General features: G+C 45.8%; 1 protein-coding gene across 1 annotated transcript in view; it reads right to left on the bottom strand.

Annotated features, from left to right (window-relative positions):
* Positions 1–16153, bottom strand: part of KCNH1 (potassium channel, voltage gated eag related subfamily H, member 1) — a 261433-nt gene that overhangs the window by 151322 nt on the left and 93958 nt on the right. The window contains exon 8 of the mRNA XM_005866243.2: positions 7550–7979. Coding sequence (XP_005866305.1) covers positions 7550–7979 — 430 coding nt within the window. The remainder of the gene's footprint in view (positions 1–7549; positions 7980–16153) is intronic.

The raw sequence follows: 16153 nt of genomic DNA, 5'->3' as shown, positions 1-16153 counted from the left end.
GGGGGGGTTGGTGTGCTGCACCCTGTCAAACACAGAGCCGCAGGGCAATCAGGGGATTGGGGAGCTCCCCCCTATCAGGCACAGAGCAGGGCAGATCAGGGGGTTGGGGTGCCTTCCCCTGTCACGAACAGAGCAGGGCGGATAGGGAGGTTGTGGCCCCGCCCCCTGTCACTCACAGAGCCACAGGGTGATCAGGGGGTTTGGGCGCTGCCCCCTGTCACGCTGATCCCGGTGCTGGGAGCCTTGCTGCTCCGCTGATCCCGGTGCTGGGAGGCCTATTACCCTTTTACTATATAGGATAGAGGCCTGGTGCATGGGTGGGGGCTGGCTGGTTTGCCCTGAAGGGTGTCCTGGATCAGGGTGGGGGTCCCCACTGGGGTGCCTGGCCAGTCTGGGTGAGGGGCTGAGGGCTGTTTTCCGGCTGGCGAGTGACTAAAGCTTCCAACCGCTCCTTGTTTTCTTTTTTTTTTTTTTTTTTCTGGGCCAGCTTTAGCTCTGAGGCCTCGCTGCTGAAAACATGGATACAATGTTTCGGTCCGGCTGGGTTTCAGTCCGGCTGTTTTCTGGGGTTTTGTTTACCTTCTTATTTGCAACATAGTATATAGTTGCTTAGAGTTGCAACTGAGAGGCTGGCAAGTGAGGCGGGGAACGTTGGAGTCTGCAGCAAGCAAGCCTCCCTGCTCGCTTCAGTGCCTGGCTGCCGGCCGCCATCTTGGCTGACAGTTAATTTGCATATACTCACTGATTAGCCAATGAAAAGGGTAGCGGTCGTACGCCAATTACCATGTTTCTCTTTTATTAGTGTAGATATATAAAATTGATTTCAGAGAGGAAGGGAAAGGGAGAGAGATGGAATCATCAATGATGAGAATCATTCATCGGCTGCCTCCTGCATGCCCCCTACTGGGGATCGAGCCTGCAGCCAAGGTACATGCCCTTGACCAGAATCAAACCCAGGACCCCTTCAATCGGCAGGCCAACTTTCCATCCACTGAGCCAAACCAGCTACAGCAAGACATTTTTTTTTTTAAATCAGATTCTAGAGAAAAATAAACTTGTTTGCTGGCTAGAAAAAAACCCTCTAAGAATAAATGAGAAATGAACAGTTATTTCTCCCATAGCATTCTGGACATTGCCCCATTTCCCAAAATAAACAGAAACCCAAAATGAAATTAAACAGCATTCTCGTGCAATTATTATTTTCTTTCTCCTAAGAACAGGGAAGACAAAAATGAACTGGGAAGAGCAAGAAACACTTGCTGTTATTAACAACAATAAAATCACGACAATTGAATGTCACTATTTTCAGTTTTCTTCAGAGAGCTATCATGCATCATTACCTCATTTAGTCTCACTTCTGTGAAGTGAGATTGTCAGGAGCTTCACAGCCCCAAACCACAGAAATTAAAGGGCACACACAACCCAAAGCACAGCACAGACCTAGGACTTGAAACAAAGTCTCCCAGCCAGGAATTCAGGAACGAAGCCCCACTGGGATTTCCCTGCTATGGAGGGCGAATGTTTGCTGCTATCAAGGGAAATGAGGAGAAGGAGGAAAGCAGAGGCAGACAGACACAAAGGTAGCCCCCCACCAGCTCTTCTTCTTGTCCATATCACTGAGCACATGACCACCCAGAATAAAGACTACATTTCCCAGTATCCTCTGCAGCTAGGTATGGCCAGGGTACCAAGTTCTGGCCAATGTGATGTGACCATGAAAGGACAGAATGGGACTGATAGCTGTGTCCCTAACCCCTCTTCCAAGAAAAAGCCACAGAATGTATCAGTTACTCAGTCTGCCCTTATCTCAGCCAGTGAGAATGCAAGGGAAACAAACCCAGGGCTAAAAGTATGCTGACCACACCCCCTGTCTTTGTGTAACCAGACCCTAGCTGCACCCTGCCCTTGCGTCACTAGCCCCCCGGCCCTCACTCAACCAACCGGAATCGGCCAAATCAGCGGTCCGAGTGGGCCCTCACCCCCCCACCCCCACCCCAAGCCCTATAAAGTCTTTGTTCTTTCGAGACTCGGGGCTCTCTCGCATCCTGCTGCTGCGCCGGTGGAGGCAGAGGGACCAAGCTCAGCTTGAATAAAGGCTCTATGCTTTTGCATCCGACTCGGCGCTCCCTGGTGGTTCTGTTGGGGGTCTTGAAGTCTGGGCATAACAACCAGAGGTAATATGGCAATTTCCTAGCCTTGTTTTCAGAGTTCAGCTCGCCTTCCCCTTCCCTTCTTTCTGGAAAGAGAACATATGGCGGAAGCTGGACCAGCCATCCTGGCTCCTGATGTGGAAGTGGTGTGCTGAAGGGAAAAGAGAAGCCTGCATCTCTGATGATGGCAGAGCAGCCAGACCAACCCTAATTCGGGAGGCACATACCTGTTGATGCTCTGTCCCTGTCCAGCAGCAGAAAACATGTATCCTAACTAATAAAGAGGCTTGGCCAATATCACTGCAGGCCAATTCCAAAACTCCAGATCCATCTCCATTGTTCAGCTTCAACAAGCCCAGAAATATTAAGTAAGCAGCTACCATGTGGCTAAAGTCTCCTAAGAGTATCTTTACAGCCTGCTGGGAGATGTGCTTCATGTCATTTTTTAAAAAACAGTATATTGGTATAGAATGCAAAAAAAAGGCATATTTAGCAAAGGTGAGATGAATAGAAATAAGAAACATTTAAATAAGATGAGGAGGGAGGCAGAGAAAAGTTCAGATTGGCCTGCAATTAATCTAAGCTGAAGGGAAACCACAAAGCATAGTGCAAGTGGGTGAGGGAGGGGGGTCAAAGGCCCCGGGGTGCAGGTTACTAGCGTCCCCCCCCACCGAGGAAAGAAGATGATATAAGGAAACCACCAGGAGTGAGCCCACTGACTCACTGGGAGCTCCCAGGCCTGGGGTGGGTGGGGTGGGGTGGGGGAGATTGACTGGAGCACGGATAACGATGAGATCTGGCCCAACAGAAGAGCGAGAGGAGGGCTCCTCTGGACTAAACAGATGCTCCCAAAGGTCCCTTCAGCACTGACATTCTGCTCTGCTTTGAAGGAGCTGAGGTGGGAAGGAAAAATGAATTCAAAGAGGCAAGTGTCAAGGGGAGCTGAGGGAGGAGACAAATGCTTAGCATTTAGGGCGGGACCTGAATAGGAATACAATGTCTAGACCCCCTGCCATTGTCAGAGAGAAAGGAAACGAATGTGGGTTAATTTCAATGACAGGATGACAGCAATGACATTATGAGGAGAGAATCAGAAAAGTGCAAAGCGTATTTATAAAAAAAGAAATGGAAATGTCTCCACCATGAAATTCTCCCTGGAGAGATCCCCAAGGCAGGGAGGGTCGTGTCCCTCGCCTGAGATGAGACCTCCCAGATGCAGGAACTCTCCCCGCTGACAGTCCCTTCTTCTTGAAGGGATCCCTCAGAGACTGGGGAAAGCTCAGCCCACCATGAGGGCTCCATCTCCAGGCCTCACTGGTGGGTAAGTGACAGGACCTGTCTCTGTCCTTCCCACAGCCCCACCACCATCAGACCGCAGACTCCCTGAGAGTGCCACCCACAGGAGTGGTCTTCAGATCCTTAGCACACACGAGGGGTCTGTCGGGGAGGCACCGACAGAGGTAATATGGCAATTTCCTAGCCTTGTTTTCAGAGTTCAGCTCGCCTTCCCCTTCCCTTCTTTCTGGAAAGAGAACATATGGCGGAAGCTGGACCAGCCATCCTGGCTCCTGATGTGGAAGTGGTGTGCTGAAGGGAAAAGAGAAGCCTGCATCTCTGATGATGGCAGAGCAGCCAGACCAACCCTAATTCGGGAGGCACATACCTGTTGATGCATGTGCCTGTCGAAAGGGGGACATCCTCTCCCCCGTGTCACACAGAGGGCCAGAGTGGCATGTGCTTCACTCAGCGTCACCAACACAGAAGTGTGCTAAAAGACATGAAGAGTCCACTTGGGGTGAGGCCTGGTAGGAGACCCCTGGAGACCCACAGGAGGGCAGGGAGATCAGGCAGGGGCTGGTTTGCCTCTAGCCCAGGACAAGACCCTAGAATGGAAGTCAGAGAGAGAACCAGGCAGCTGGAGACACTGTAGATTGCCTACACCACAGCCAATCACAAATACTCATTTTAGCCATCAGTTTCCACTTTTTCCTATTGCAATTTTCTTTGATCAGAACTGAGAGAGGTAGGCAAGATTGAAAATACTTAGTTTTCCTGTTTCCTGGCACCCTCTGGGGAATTATCCAAGTTATAATGAGATATTCAGTGCCAGAGAGCAGAGAGGAGAAGCAACACAAGGCTTCTGGATAATCTACATTATGGCTAATACACTGCAACAGAACAGGCAAGGAATAATACTCCCAACGCATGTAAAATTCAGTGCGGTGGGGGGGTGGGGGGGTGGATTACAACGTAACCAGTATTTCAAAAGGCCTGTGTCTCTCTATACCCCTTAAGACATGGGGGCCTGACCGCCAGAGTTACTGGGGACAGAGAAGCACTGACACATCGGCATAAATGCAGGAGTGGTCAATGCTCCCTGTCACCAGGGGTGCCAATTCTGGGGTCAGTCCAATCCCGTGAGCCACGCAGCCAGGAGGTAGGTGTGCACACGTCCACGCGCAGGCAAAGCAAGATAAGAGAGGACCCCACCAATCTAACAAGACACCAGCACTGGTCCCCAACAAAGGCTGTCGGGAATGTGAGTTTACAAGGGTGATCGCCACCACATTACACAGAGTGCAATAACCTGGCTGCTGGTACGAGAATTTGTCAGATATGTCACACGGAAAGGGGAACAGCTGTAACCGTGACAGGCTGCTGAAAAATGGCTGGTTTCCACAACACCTGGTCCCCTGAGTCTGTACCAAAATCTTGTTCTTAAATGAAAACAACAACAACAATAAACAAGCCCACAAAAGGTTTCCAGTGCAGAACTGCTAGCTTGCTCAAGTTCACGGAGGGAATTTTCAAAGTGCTGGTCTGTCAGCTGGAGAAGCTGGTGGACTCTGTTCTCAGACCTCACCTGTGCAGGTGCGTCCATAGAAGGAGCCCCGCTACTAATTCAGGGAGGCCGGGGTCCAAACCCTGCCTCTCCTGCTCACCAGCCCCACGTTCCTGGGAAAGTGAGTTAACTTCTCTGAGCTTCCATTCCTTATCAGATGGAGATGATCATCTCTCAGGCACAGAATTTCCGCGAGTAGGAGAGAGTGTGTGTAGAGCACTTAGCATAGTGACTACCCAATGACTGTTCGGGAAATGGTGTTCCCGTTAAGTAGACCTGCCGACCTGAACATCACACTCGGCTGCAGACTGTGTATTACACTTTATTTCACGAAATGGAAACATCATCCAGCTCGGAGAAGGTGGGAGAGAGAAGAGGTGATAATCACTGTTGGAGGTTTTCCTTGGAGACCATACCCAGGAAATGATGCTCTCCACAGAAGAATGGTTTGGGGAAAACAGGCTGCTTATCCTTATTATAAGCCACCAGAACTATTTTCTTTCTTCTTTTCTTCCAGGTAAACGTTTGCAAGGATGTCTCCTCAGATTTGAAAGCCCTTGGAGAGTCCGTGAAACGGGGCCCATTTTCTGACTGACCACTCTTCACAGCTTTTCTGTAACGGATATAATGAGGCGTTTTGATTTACAGTGTCTCCTCTCCCCTCTAACAGACAGAAACTGTGCCCGAGCACGCTGGGTCTGGTGGCGCAAACTCACAAAACTGCTGCAGGCGCTGCCTAGAAAACGGGGCTTTCAAGGCGGATCGTTCTAGAAGAGCAAAGGTCTTAAATTCTCTTACACAACATGAGGAAGCACCTCGAGTTCTAATTAAGCTACAGCAATTAGCTACCCACAGACACGTAACGCTGCCTCCCATGGTCAGGCAATCATCTCTATTAAAACCTATTTTAAAGTAAGAAGCAAACCCCAAAGCTCCATGGGCAAACACTTCCCATGAATCCATTACCCCTCAGACACATTCAGTCAACACTCAGAGGTGAGCTCTGTGCCTTGGCGCGAGGAGTTTTACGAAAGGACTGCATCAGACATGATGAGGTGGTTGCAAAATAGGACGGGGCTGCAATCCACGTGCAGAAAGGGGCGCTGAATCTCAGGTGTGAGCTGGACAAAGCAAGAGAAACTGAAGCCTCAAGTTTCCCTGGTGTTAGAATTCCCTGGTCGGTAGAAACAAGAAATACGTCAACTCCACCCTGAGGACTACATCCAGCCACGGGGTCTCTGCCCGCAGGCACCAGACTCCAGCTTCATCACGGGCGACCAGACTACTACCCAACTGATGCTTCATGGGAGGACCGTCCTCTCCCATGTCACGATCTGTCACTGACGTGCACTTGGTGCTCCTGGCAGGTTCACCATGAGTCCAATCCACTCAAGTCCATGTGTCTTCCCCCGCCTGTTCGGTCCACTCCCCCCTTGGGAGTCCCTTTAGTGGAGGTAGCCCATTGTGCCCAGCCGAAGGCTACTACTTCCAGCATTGGCAACAGCAACAGCTATGCAGTGGTCGGTGGGTAAGTTATTGGGATGTAAGTACAGTGGGGCCTTGACTTACGAGTTTAATTTGTTCTGAGACCGAGTTCGTTAAGGAGCTCGTTCACTCAAATTACTCTATCAACTCAATGCAAAAAATCGGCCGAGAGACAGCTGGTATCTCAAAAAACTCGTTAGTCGGGACACTTGTAAGTCAAGGCCCCACTGTACCTTCCTCAAGAACTAGGCTTGTTTTTGCTTTTCAGTCCAATCAAGTTAATCCCATAAGCCTTTACCTCTCAATGGAACAAGAGCCGTTTTTTTGCGTTTTGCTTTGTTTGGGCCTTTTTTGGGTTTTGTTTGGATTTGGGACATTTCTTAACCATCAAGCAAACATCAACAGTATTGATCTAGATCAGCACTGTCCAATTGAAATTAGATTCAAAATTTTCCTAGGAGCCACATTTGAAAAGCAAAAAGAATGTTGAAATTGTAATAGAATATTTTATTTAACCCACTATTTCAAAAATATTGTTGTTTTGATGTGTAATCACTATGAAAGATAATGAATGAGATAGTTCACATTCTCTTTTCCTACTTTCTCTTATTGAACAGTGCAGACCTAGAGCTATGGTTACATTGACATGGAAAGACTTCCACAATTCACTCTTCTACGAACGAGCAGTTTACCAAATTATATGTGTGGCATATAGGTCATTTTAACTTTATAAAAACCTATCTCTATGTGTTCAGATAAGGATAGAAAAGTATCTGTAAGGGAGAGAACAAATGGTAATGATAGCTATCTCTGAGAAGTACCTGGATGGCCTTTCTTTTTCTATTTTGTGCTTTCTTAGTATTTTCTAAATTTCTTTGCAGTAAACATGTACTTTTTTAATTATCGGGAAAACTATAAAGCTAGTCTCTTAAAAATATATATATTTTCCTCCTTTTAAGTTATTACAGCCCTGATCCTACTGGCACTGTAGCCATTACCCATTTTCCAGCTAATAGAAGGGATGACCAAACAGTATTCCCCCTGCCCCAGCCCCAGGCACTGTCATACTCACAGCCAATCATCATGATGGCCACGGCAAAGATCTTCTCGATGTCTGTGGACGGGGCGATGTTTCCAAAGCCCACGCTGGTGAGGCTGGTCATGGTGAAATACAACGAGGAGATGTAGACAGAATTCTTGCTGGGACCACCTTCCCATTTCCCTGAGCCAGACCCGTTAAACTGGTAAGGGGTGCCAATGTCCATGGCCAGTTGGTAGAGCCAGCTGTTGTTGCGGATGGTCTTGGTATCCTCATCGAAGATCTCATAGTCCCCGATGCTGTACCAAATGCAGGCCATCCAGTGAGCAGCCAGGCCGAACACACACACCAGTAGGACCAGCACAGCAGCTCCGTATTCAATGTAGTGGTCCAGTTTCCGGGCCACTCGCCCCAGACGGAGCAGCCGGACGACTTTCAGAGAGCTGAACAGGCTGCTGATGCCCTGGGAGAAGAGGAACACAGAGTCAGGGCCAAGAACCAAAAAGACTACTCCCCCACTTCGCCTTCCCTCCTCCCCGCCAGCCTGTTCCTTCAGCATTTCCACAAGATGCAACATCATGCAAGCCTTAAAAAATCGTTTTAACATAAGTCATGATATGGCAAACTGCTCATATATATCCATGTACTTATTCACAATGAAATTAGAATTTTATCCCAAGGTGTATTATGGGACACTTCCATTGGCTTTTTTCCTACTTCCATTAAAAAGCAAATAAAAAAACAAAAACAAAAAAACAAGCTAAGTAAAAATAGAATTTTAATTTAATTATATTATGCAGATGCGCACAAATATATATGAGCATTTTTCCATGTAATGAGTTATTTTAAAACAATTTTAATATTAAATAATATGAAATATTTTAAGAATTGCTTAGCTTGTATTTCATATAGTATAATCTTTCATTTTAATTATATTGTGCATAAGTATACAAATATTTATGTGTTGAAAAATGATCAGAAAACACACATGGAAAGATGTAAAATATCTGTTTTACATTATCAGTGATTATCACTGCGTTGTCAAGTTAGGGAATTACAGGCAATTTTTTATTATATTTGTACATATTTTTGTTACACTTGTATATATTTACTTAATTTCTATGACTAAAATTTTATCACTTTTATAATTAGAAAATATATTTTAAAAACAAAGAAACAGCTGAGAAGGACTGAGATTCTGTTTTCTCAGAAAAGTTACAAATTATTGGAAGGTAATATCACTTCTGTCAGCCAGGGACTTAAACACAACCCATCCAGGAATCTCAGCTAAAAGGAACCCTCTGATTGCACCTGGTCAACCGTCCCCCTTTCTAGTTGGTGTCCGATGGTCCCACCAGGACAGGCCTAGTCTCTGAACAGTTCTGTAGGGACTAACACTGTGGTAGTGGAAAAAACACTAGAGTAGAAATCTGGAAAATGGGGTCTGAGACCCACGTAAACCACTAACTTGCTATGTGAATCTGGACAGTTCAATTACCTCTCAGTTCCCTTGGGAGGTGGACTTACAGCAGAAGCCAACCTTTCAGACCTCACGGACCACCAGTGGTCGGCGGACCACCAGTTGGCGACCACTGCTTCAAAGGTTTCCTTAAACCAGCAGTCGCCAACCTTTCGGACCTCGTGGACCACCATTGGTCTGCCAACCACCGGTTGGCGACCACTGGACTAGAGCAGGGGTCCTCAAACTACGGCCCGCGGGCCACATGCAAATACAAATATTGTATTTGTTCCCGTTTTGTTTTTTTACTTCAAAATAAGATATGTGCAGTGTGCATAGGAATTTGTTCATAGTTCTTTTTTAAACTATAGTCCGGCCCTCCAACGGTCTGAGGGACAGTGAACTGGCCCCCTGTTTAAAAAGTTTGAGGACCCCTGGACTAGAGGATCTCCAAATCTCCAAACATTAATCTACTTTTATCTCCCAAGGGAACCGAAATATATTACAGAAACTACGCCACTCCAAACCTCAAAACGGATTTCAAGGTAGATTTCCATTAACTTTTCCTACTTCCACTAAAAAGCAAATGAGCAAACAAAATAAGAATTTTGAATTAAGACGTCTCCCTGACATAGCAAAAGTCCACCTGCACTTCCCCAAGCAGAGAGAGTGGCTTCTCACTATTCTAAACACTGGACAGATCCCAGGCCATTGCTCTTCTCTCTTGTTCCCCTAAGGACAAGCCCCAAGCTCAGGTTATGTCACAGACAGAAGGTTAATGTGTCAATGATTTCTGACAAAAATGTGTAAGTGATTTTGGAGTCTTACCAGGACGACATCCTCTTTCTGGGCACACAATTTAACTGCATTTCCCAGCCTTTATCCAGCTGGGTGGGTCTCAGGACTAGCTGTCACCAACAGGATGTGAGGTGAGATATGTGTCACCTCCACCTCCAGGCCAAGGCAGCTAAACGTCAGTGTGCTTTCTCTTCCCCCGGCATGCTTTCCAGAGGATGTGTGACCTGGAGGCCAACAACTGAAGAGGGTGAATGTATAGCAAGGAAGGAGCCTGGGTCCCTAAAAGGCAATGTGGAACTCTCTCTCCCAGCCGATTAACTTGAATCATATTGTTATGTAAATGAAAAAAGAAGCCTCTAAAATGAGCTACTGAAACTTTGGGGGATGTTTGTTACAGCATCTATATCATTAGCCTTCCCTGACTGTGAGCACACAAACCATAGACAGCATAGCCTTGTCGAGAAAGAACATAGGATCAGGTTGCCACACACATTATTTTTGTTGAGGGTGATAGAGATGAGATTTATTGCCCTTTTAAAAAAACAAAACAAATAAAAAGTTTTGTAGCCATAAAACTTACAACAGAAAAAATCATGTCCTGTCCAACATATACCAGCAAATGGATAATAATGGATTTTTCTAAGCTAAAGGTCAATTCATCCAAACTGCCAACCTTGACAAAATTTACCTTTGGCATGTCCAGCACGCCTCCTCCCTGGGTCCCCTTTTCCCTCCATGTGCTTTTCTCAAACCTGCTATGCAGAAAAAACTAACTTCTATTAAGATGCAAGAGATTGATGAAGATAAATGGATAGCATCTCTCCACAGGGCAACTGCATTTTAACAGAGGAAAACTAACTTCCAATAATGGAATTAAAAGTACCAACAGCCTGGATGAAGAAGATATTTTGGGAGGCAAAGGAGCCTTTTTGATGACTCAGAAATCAAACACATGTAAGCATCCACCTACTTTCCACCCCCTCATAGGGAGGTTCCGAAGTCATCTTTCAAAGCAGCTCCACTCTATAGCAGAACTTACTACCCAGGGCAAAACGGCCTTGTCATTTTCCCTCACTCATACTCAATTCAAAGCGACATTTACGGGAAACCTACTATGTACTCCTGTGCTAATGCTACAGGGAAGAGATGATAATGATGTTGTCCTTGTCTTCTTACTCACTATTGTCTCTTCAGTGCCTGGCCCATGGAAGATGCTCCATAGAAAGAAAGGAGGGAGGAGGCAGAAGTAGAATAACTGGTGAGAGAGGCATGATATGATCAGTGAAAAGATATTTCTACTAAGAATCACAGAACTTGAGATCTGAGAGGGAACATAGAAGTCCAGCTCCTCTGAGTACAGCAAGGTCTCCTCAAGCGCCATTACAGAATAGTCTTCCCACCTCTCCTTGAACTCTCCCTTTAACTGCCACCTCGAAGATCCCATTCTGTGACAGTCATTCATGGACATGAACGACTGGGCTCCCATCACCTTTCTTACCTCCCTTCTGCTCCATCTGTACTTCATCCCTTCTCCCTTCTGCATCCCTTCCCAGTGGCCACAACAACACATGCAACCGCTACCTAAAGGTCACGCTATTCTCTAGCCACACATGCCAGTTGTTTCGAGCATCCCACACAGCAGATGCACATTTGCATCTCTTAGTCTGCTCAAGTGGGTCCCTCAGCCCAGAATGCCCAGCTTCACCATTCCTACCAACTGGTAACTAGTTATCCTTCAGACCTGCTGCCACAATACTATATGTCCTTCAGGACTGCCACTACCTCTACCCTAAAGCCCTCCATAACTACTCTGTAATCCCAACCAATCACTCAGTCCTCCAAATGTCCGTGGTAATCTGTATCCATTACCACTTGAACACATTGCTTTGCATTATACACTGACTAGCCAGATTATTATGACCACCCCATCAGTACAATGAAGTGAATTAGTTATGCAAATAATAATAATACTAAAACCTTGAGAGTATTTTCTTAGGAAGTTTTCAATATTCAGTATTTTTGGAAGTGTCAGTGAAGTACTGATAGGGTGGTCATAATAATCTGGCCGGTCATAATAATCTGGCCACTCAGTGTAGTTTCCTGTAGCCATTTCCCCACATACATTAGGAACTACACCTTCCTGAAGACCAAAGCCAGTTGCTATTCGTTTTAGATGCCTCCTATTGGGTTGAACAGTATCCCGCCAAATTCATGTCTTTTCCAGAACCTCAGAATGTGGCCTAATTTGGAAATAGGGTCGTTGCAGGTATGGTTAGTTAAGATGAGGTTATATAGAGGGTCCGTAATTCAGTGTGACTGGTGTTTCTATAAGAGGAGAAGAAGAGGTGGACAGAGAGAGAGCCCATGTGATTCCCAATGTAGCAACTGGCGTGATGTGACTTAAGCCAAGGAATGCCAAGGGTTACGGGCCACACCAGAAGCCAAGAGGAAGGCATGGAACAGATTCTCTCCTAGAGCCTTCAGAGGCCGCATGGCTTTACTGACACCTTGATTTCAGAACACACAGCCTCCAGATCTATGACAGAATAAATTTCTGCTGTACTAAGCCACCCACTTTAGTAATATGTCATGGCAGCCCTAGGAAACACACAGGATCTAAAGCCAGAACCTTCTTAGAAAGGATCTCAAACATTTTCTAAACAGAATTGAAGAGTTTGGATTATTAGGGAATTTTTTAATAATTTTAAGGAGCCTTTGGAACAACATAAAACACGCATGCCCTCATTGCATTATTTATCTGTGTGCACACTGATATTCTATTACACGGTCTTGCATAAGTTCTCTCTTATTGCACTAGCAGCTGGAATTCCAGCTGTTTAAAAGCATTTCAAGCTCTTCATTTCTGTGTTGTTTTTCTTAACTGCCTGAAGTTCAGTATATGCAATAAATAAAACAGAATTCTCCAAAGTGTTTTTATTTATTTTAGTATAAAAACACGGTAGCACCGTGTGGTAGAGAATCACATTTTCCCAGGGACTTCTTGTATCCGAAAACCTCTCACATTCCAAATGGTTCCAGGAAGTTTTTTATGACAGCATTAAAATTATGAAGAACCGAGAATTTCAAGTTGAGTCAACACAGACGAAGGGATGGTAAGAACCTGTGCTGGGGAGCTCACCACTGAAGGCCAACAACTATGACTGGAAGGAAGCCTTCTGCATCTATTTTGTTAAATAACCTCAGTTGTGATACTGAATCAACTCAAATTGAAAGGACATTTGGTAATTATCAAAATCATTGTGTGAAAATTACTGAGTGTTACCTATTCATCCAGACTAAAATCATTCCATTAACTTGGGCTGTATCTTGCTTTCTCAACTAGCCAGATTCAATGATTTCTGCTCTTTTTTCTTTTCTTTTCTTTTTTTTTTCTGCTATAGGCATGGAAATGACAACTGTCACGGACTGGTGACAATGTGTTATTCAAAAGAACTGCTGGGTCTTTCAGGTCCTTGGATAGTTCCGTCAGGCTTCCAGGTCTGTGGATGAGATGATGGCAGCATCCATAGCAAATTCTGCAGGTAAACTTTATTTTTTAATGACTTTCAACCTTACATTACTCATGATTACGCTTCTCCTGCATCCTCCTCCAGCTAAAGGCCTCCTTCACATACTTCCCTCTGAGACTGACTCACAAGGAGAAGATGAGACAATAGGAAATCCCGTGTTCTGTTATAAGAATTTAATACTTTGTTAACAGAGCTTGGTTTGCCTGTTGCCTTTGAAACAGAGGTAACTTCAAGAATAAATGTTCCATGCTGGCCTCACCACTCTGAGAACCGCAGATCCATTTCAACTGCACAATGGAATAAACTGGCTAACTAAATCTTATTGAAAGTTGCTCACTGAAGCTTAAATGCAATTTTCTTTCTTCTTTTTTAGCTGATAAGTACTTTTTTTAAGATTGCGTTTAGAAAGAGAGAGGAAAGGAGAGGGAGAGAGAGAGAGAGAGAAACATTGATGTGAGAGGGAAACATCGATCAGTTGCTTCCCATACGTGCCTGACTGGGGCTCAAACCCGAAACCTGGGTATGTGCTCTAACTAGGAATCAAACCCACAACCCTTCAGTGCATGAGATAACGCTCCAACCAACGGAGCCACATTGCCCTTCTGTTGCTTTAAGATTTTACTTTAGGCTTGTTTAATTCAATTCAGCAACCATTTCCTGAAAACTTAGTACAGGAAGACATAACCAAGAGCTACCAGTGACAGAAAACAAGGAAAATGCAGTCTCCTGCCCTCCCCTTACCTACAATCAGGCCACAGAAAAACACACAGCCTGCAGATGGCTGCAATGCAGCGGCAAAACACAACTGAGCTCCACTATAAAGCCTGACTTAGCACAAGGCCTGTGGCTGTGCATAAAGGGAATTCTTTTCTAGTTCATTTAACAGGTCTGTTGACCATATTCAGGGAAAGGATGTGGTTGCCGAGTAGGAGGGATAGCTTGCGACCTTCCATTTGTTTAATCCAATAATATATCCAAAAGGCACATCTGCAGTCTCCGTAGAAACCATCATTGAAGGAAGTTTAGAAATTGTGCTTAAAACCATCCACTTTCTTTTTTGTTTACAATTCCAACCATGAAATAAACTGTGTCTTCGGTTGGGATAATATATCATCAGGCTCTTTTGCTTTCTAGAGGCGCTGAAAATGAAATTGTATCATTGGCCAAATAAAAACCAAAGGATACAGAAGAGAGAGCCTGGTTTTATCCTGCCATGTCTCTGTCTTTCTCAGAACCCTAATCTCAGGTTGTCTTCTTCCAGGGAAGTGAAAGGAGTCCACGTAGCCTAGAGGGAACTGCGCCTCATATTGAAGGAAGCACTGGAGTCATCTTGCGCCTGCAGCTCTGACACTGATGTAGACTTAGCCATGCCCTTCATTTGCTTTAGGCTGATTTCATTAAATTCTCGGAGACAAGAGCATGACAGGGTCTGGTGTAGCTAAAAACCGCAGTGGCTTCATGAGGGTGTCTGCAGGAGCGTTCAGTACTGGGGCCTGATGAGGGCATCGGGGCCCACTTAGCACTGCCTGGCCAGAGCTCCAGATCGGAACCAGTGCTGACATTGTAAAAGCATCACCTCAACTTTGAGAACACAACTGGGGCCTCCCCACCCTTGGTAACGCTCTCTGCTTAATGAACAAGAGACACAGATCTTTCCCTATGCGATCTAATTGGGCTTTAAAAGACACACTCCCTCCTTCCCCAAACATAATCCACTTCAGTCTCATCCTCTCCCCAAACCAGGCTTCAACTAAGAAGATAGAAGTCCCTAGAAACAATAAAAAATTACCCAAAAGGGTAGCCTCCTGACTAGGCAAATACTAGGAATTTGTGATGTGGCCTTGAGGCCTGCACCGGGTTGGCAAGCAGGGAAGGCTCAAGGAGCTGGTTTGGATGTGTGAAAAGGTTTCCCAGAATTTGGGGAGGCTGGTATAGCAGAACGCAGACACCTGGGTTATACCTGTGAGAATCGGGGGAGGTGAGAAGTTTTGGAGCCCAGGACTAGCTCTCCTGCGTTGGGCAAATGAAAGCCATAGGGACAGAGCAAGGACAAGAGCCCAGCAAGCCACTGGGAACACTTCTGAGGGACCACAGGGTCCCTGGGGCAGCCGGGGTTGTGCTTAACCCCAGGACACTCCCAGGTGTCTGGGCTACTAGACGAATGCACAAGGCATTGGGAACGGGGCAGGAGAAACAGACGGGGGAATCAGAATACTCTAGAAAGAGCATGGCCATAACTTCAGGAATTCCTAAATTTAAGACAACAAGGACCCCCTTCCAGCTAGAAGGAGGGTCAGGGCTTCATCTGTAATATTGCTTGTGGTCTAACTCTGTCCCATCTTCACACAGAGATTTAAAGCCCTTGAGGGCTATGTCTCCTTTAGCCTCAGCAGTGAGTGGTGAGGAGGCCACTAATCATCTTAGATGCTTCCATTCCAGGAAGCAACTGTCATGCACAGAGCTCCCCTCTCCTGCCAACTGGCCCTCTGAGGATCAGTCCCTGCAGGAATGCCCTAAGGCAAGATCATGGCTCCTTTAAGAGGCTTCTGGCAAATATACTTCTAAACTTTCTGGAAGCAGGTGGAAGTAAGGATAGTCACCATTCTGTGACCACAAATTTTGGAAAGAGGAGAAGCCATGGAGAAAAGAAATTGTCGGTTGGAGCCAGGCCCTGCCTCTGGCACATGCTCCAAACAGCTCTGGGGCCCTAGGAACCTCTCTGAGCCTCATTTCCTCACCTGAGATGTGGAGAAAATGCATTTACCTAGGGTTAATGTCACAAAAGTATTAACTGTTACATCAGAGGTAGTTACCTTGTTCTCCTCCAGCTGCAAAAATCCAGACAAGAGG

The sequence above is a fragment of the Myotis brandtii genome, unplaced genomic scaffold (genome assembly GCF_000412655.1).
Source record: "Myotis brandtii unplaced genomic scaffold, ASM41265v1 scaffold2254, whole genome shotgun sequence".
Lineage (NCBI taxonomy): Eukaryota > Metazoa > Chordata > Mammalia > Chiroptera > Vespertilionidae > Myotis > Myotis brandtii.
The sequence above is the reverse complement of the archived record's forward strand: the minus strand, read 5'-3'. Positions and strand labels throughout refer to the sequence as shown.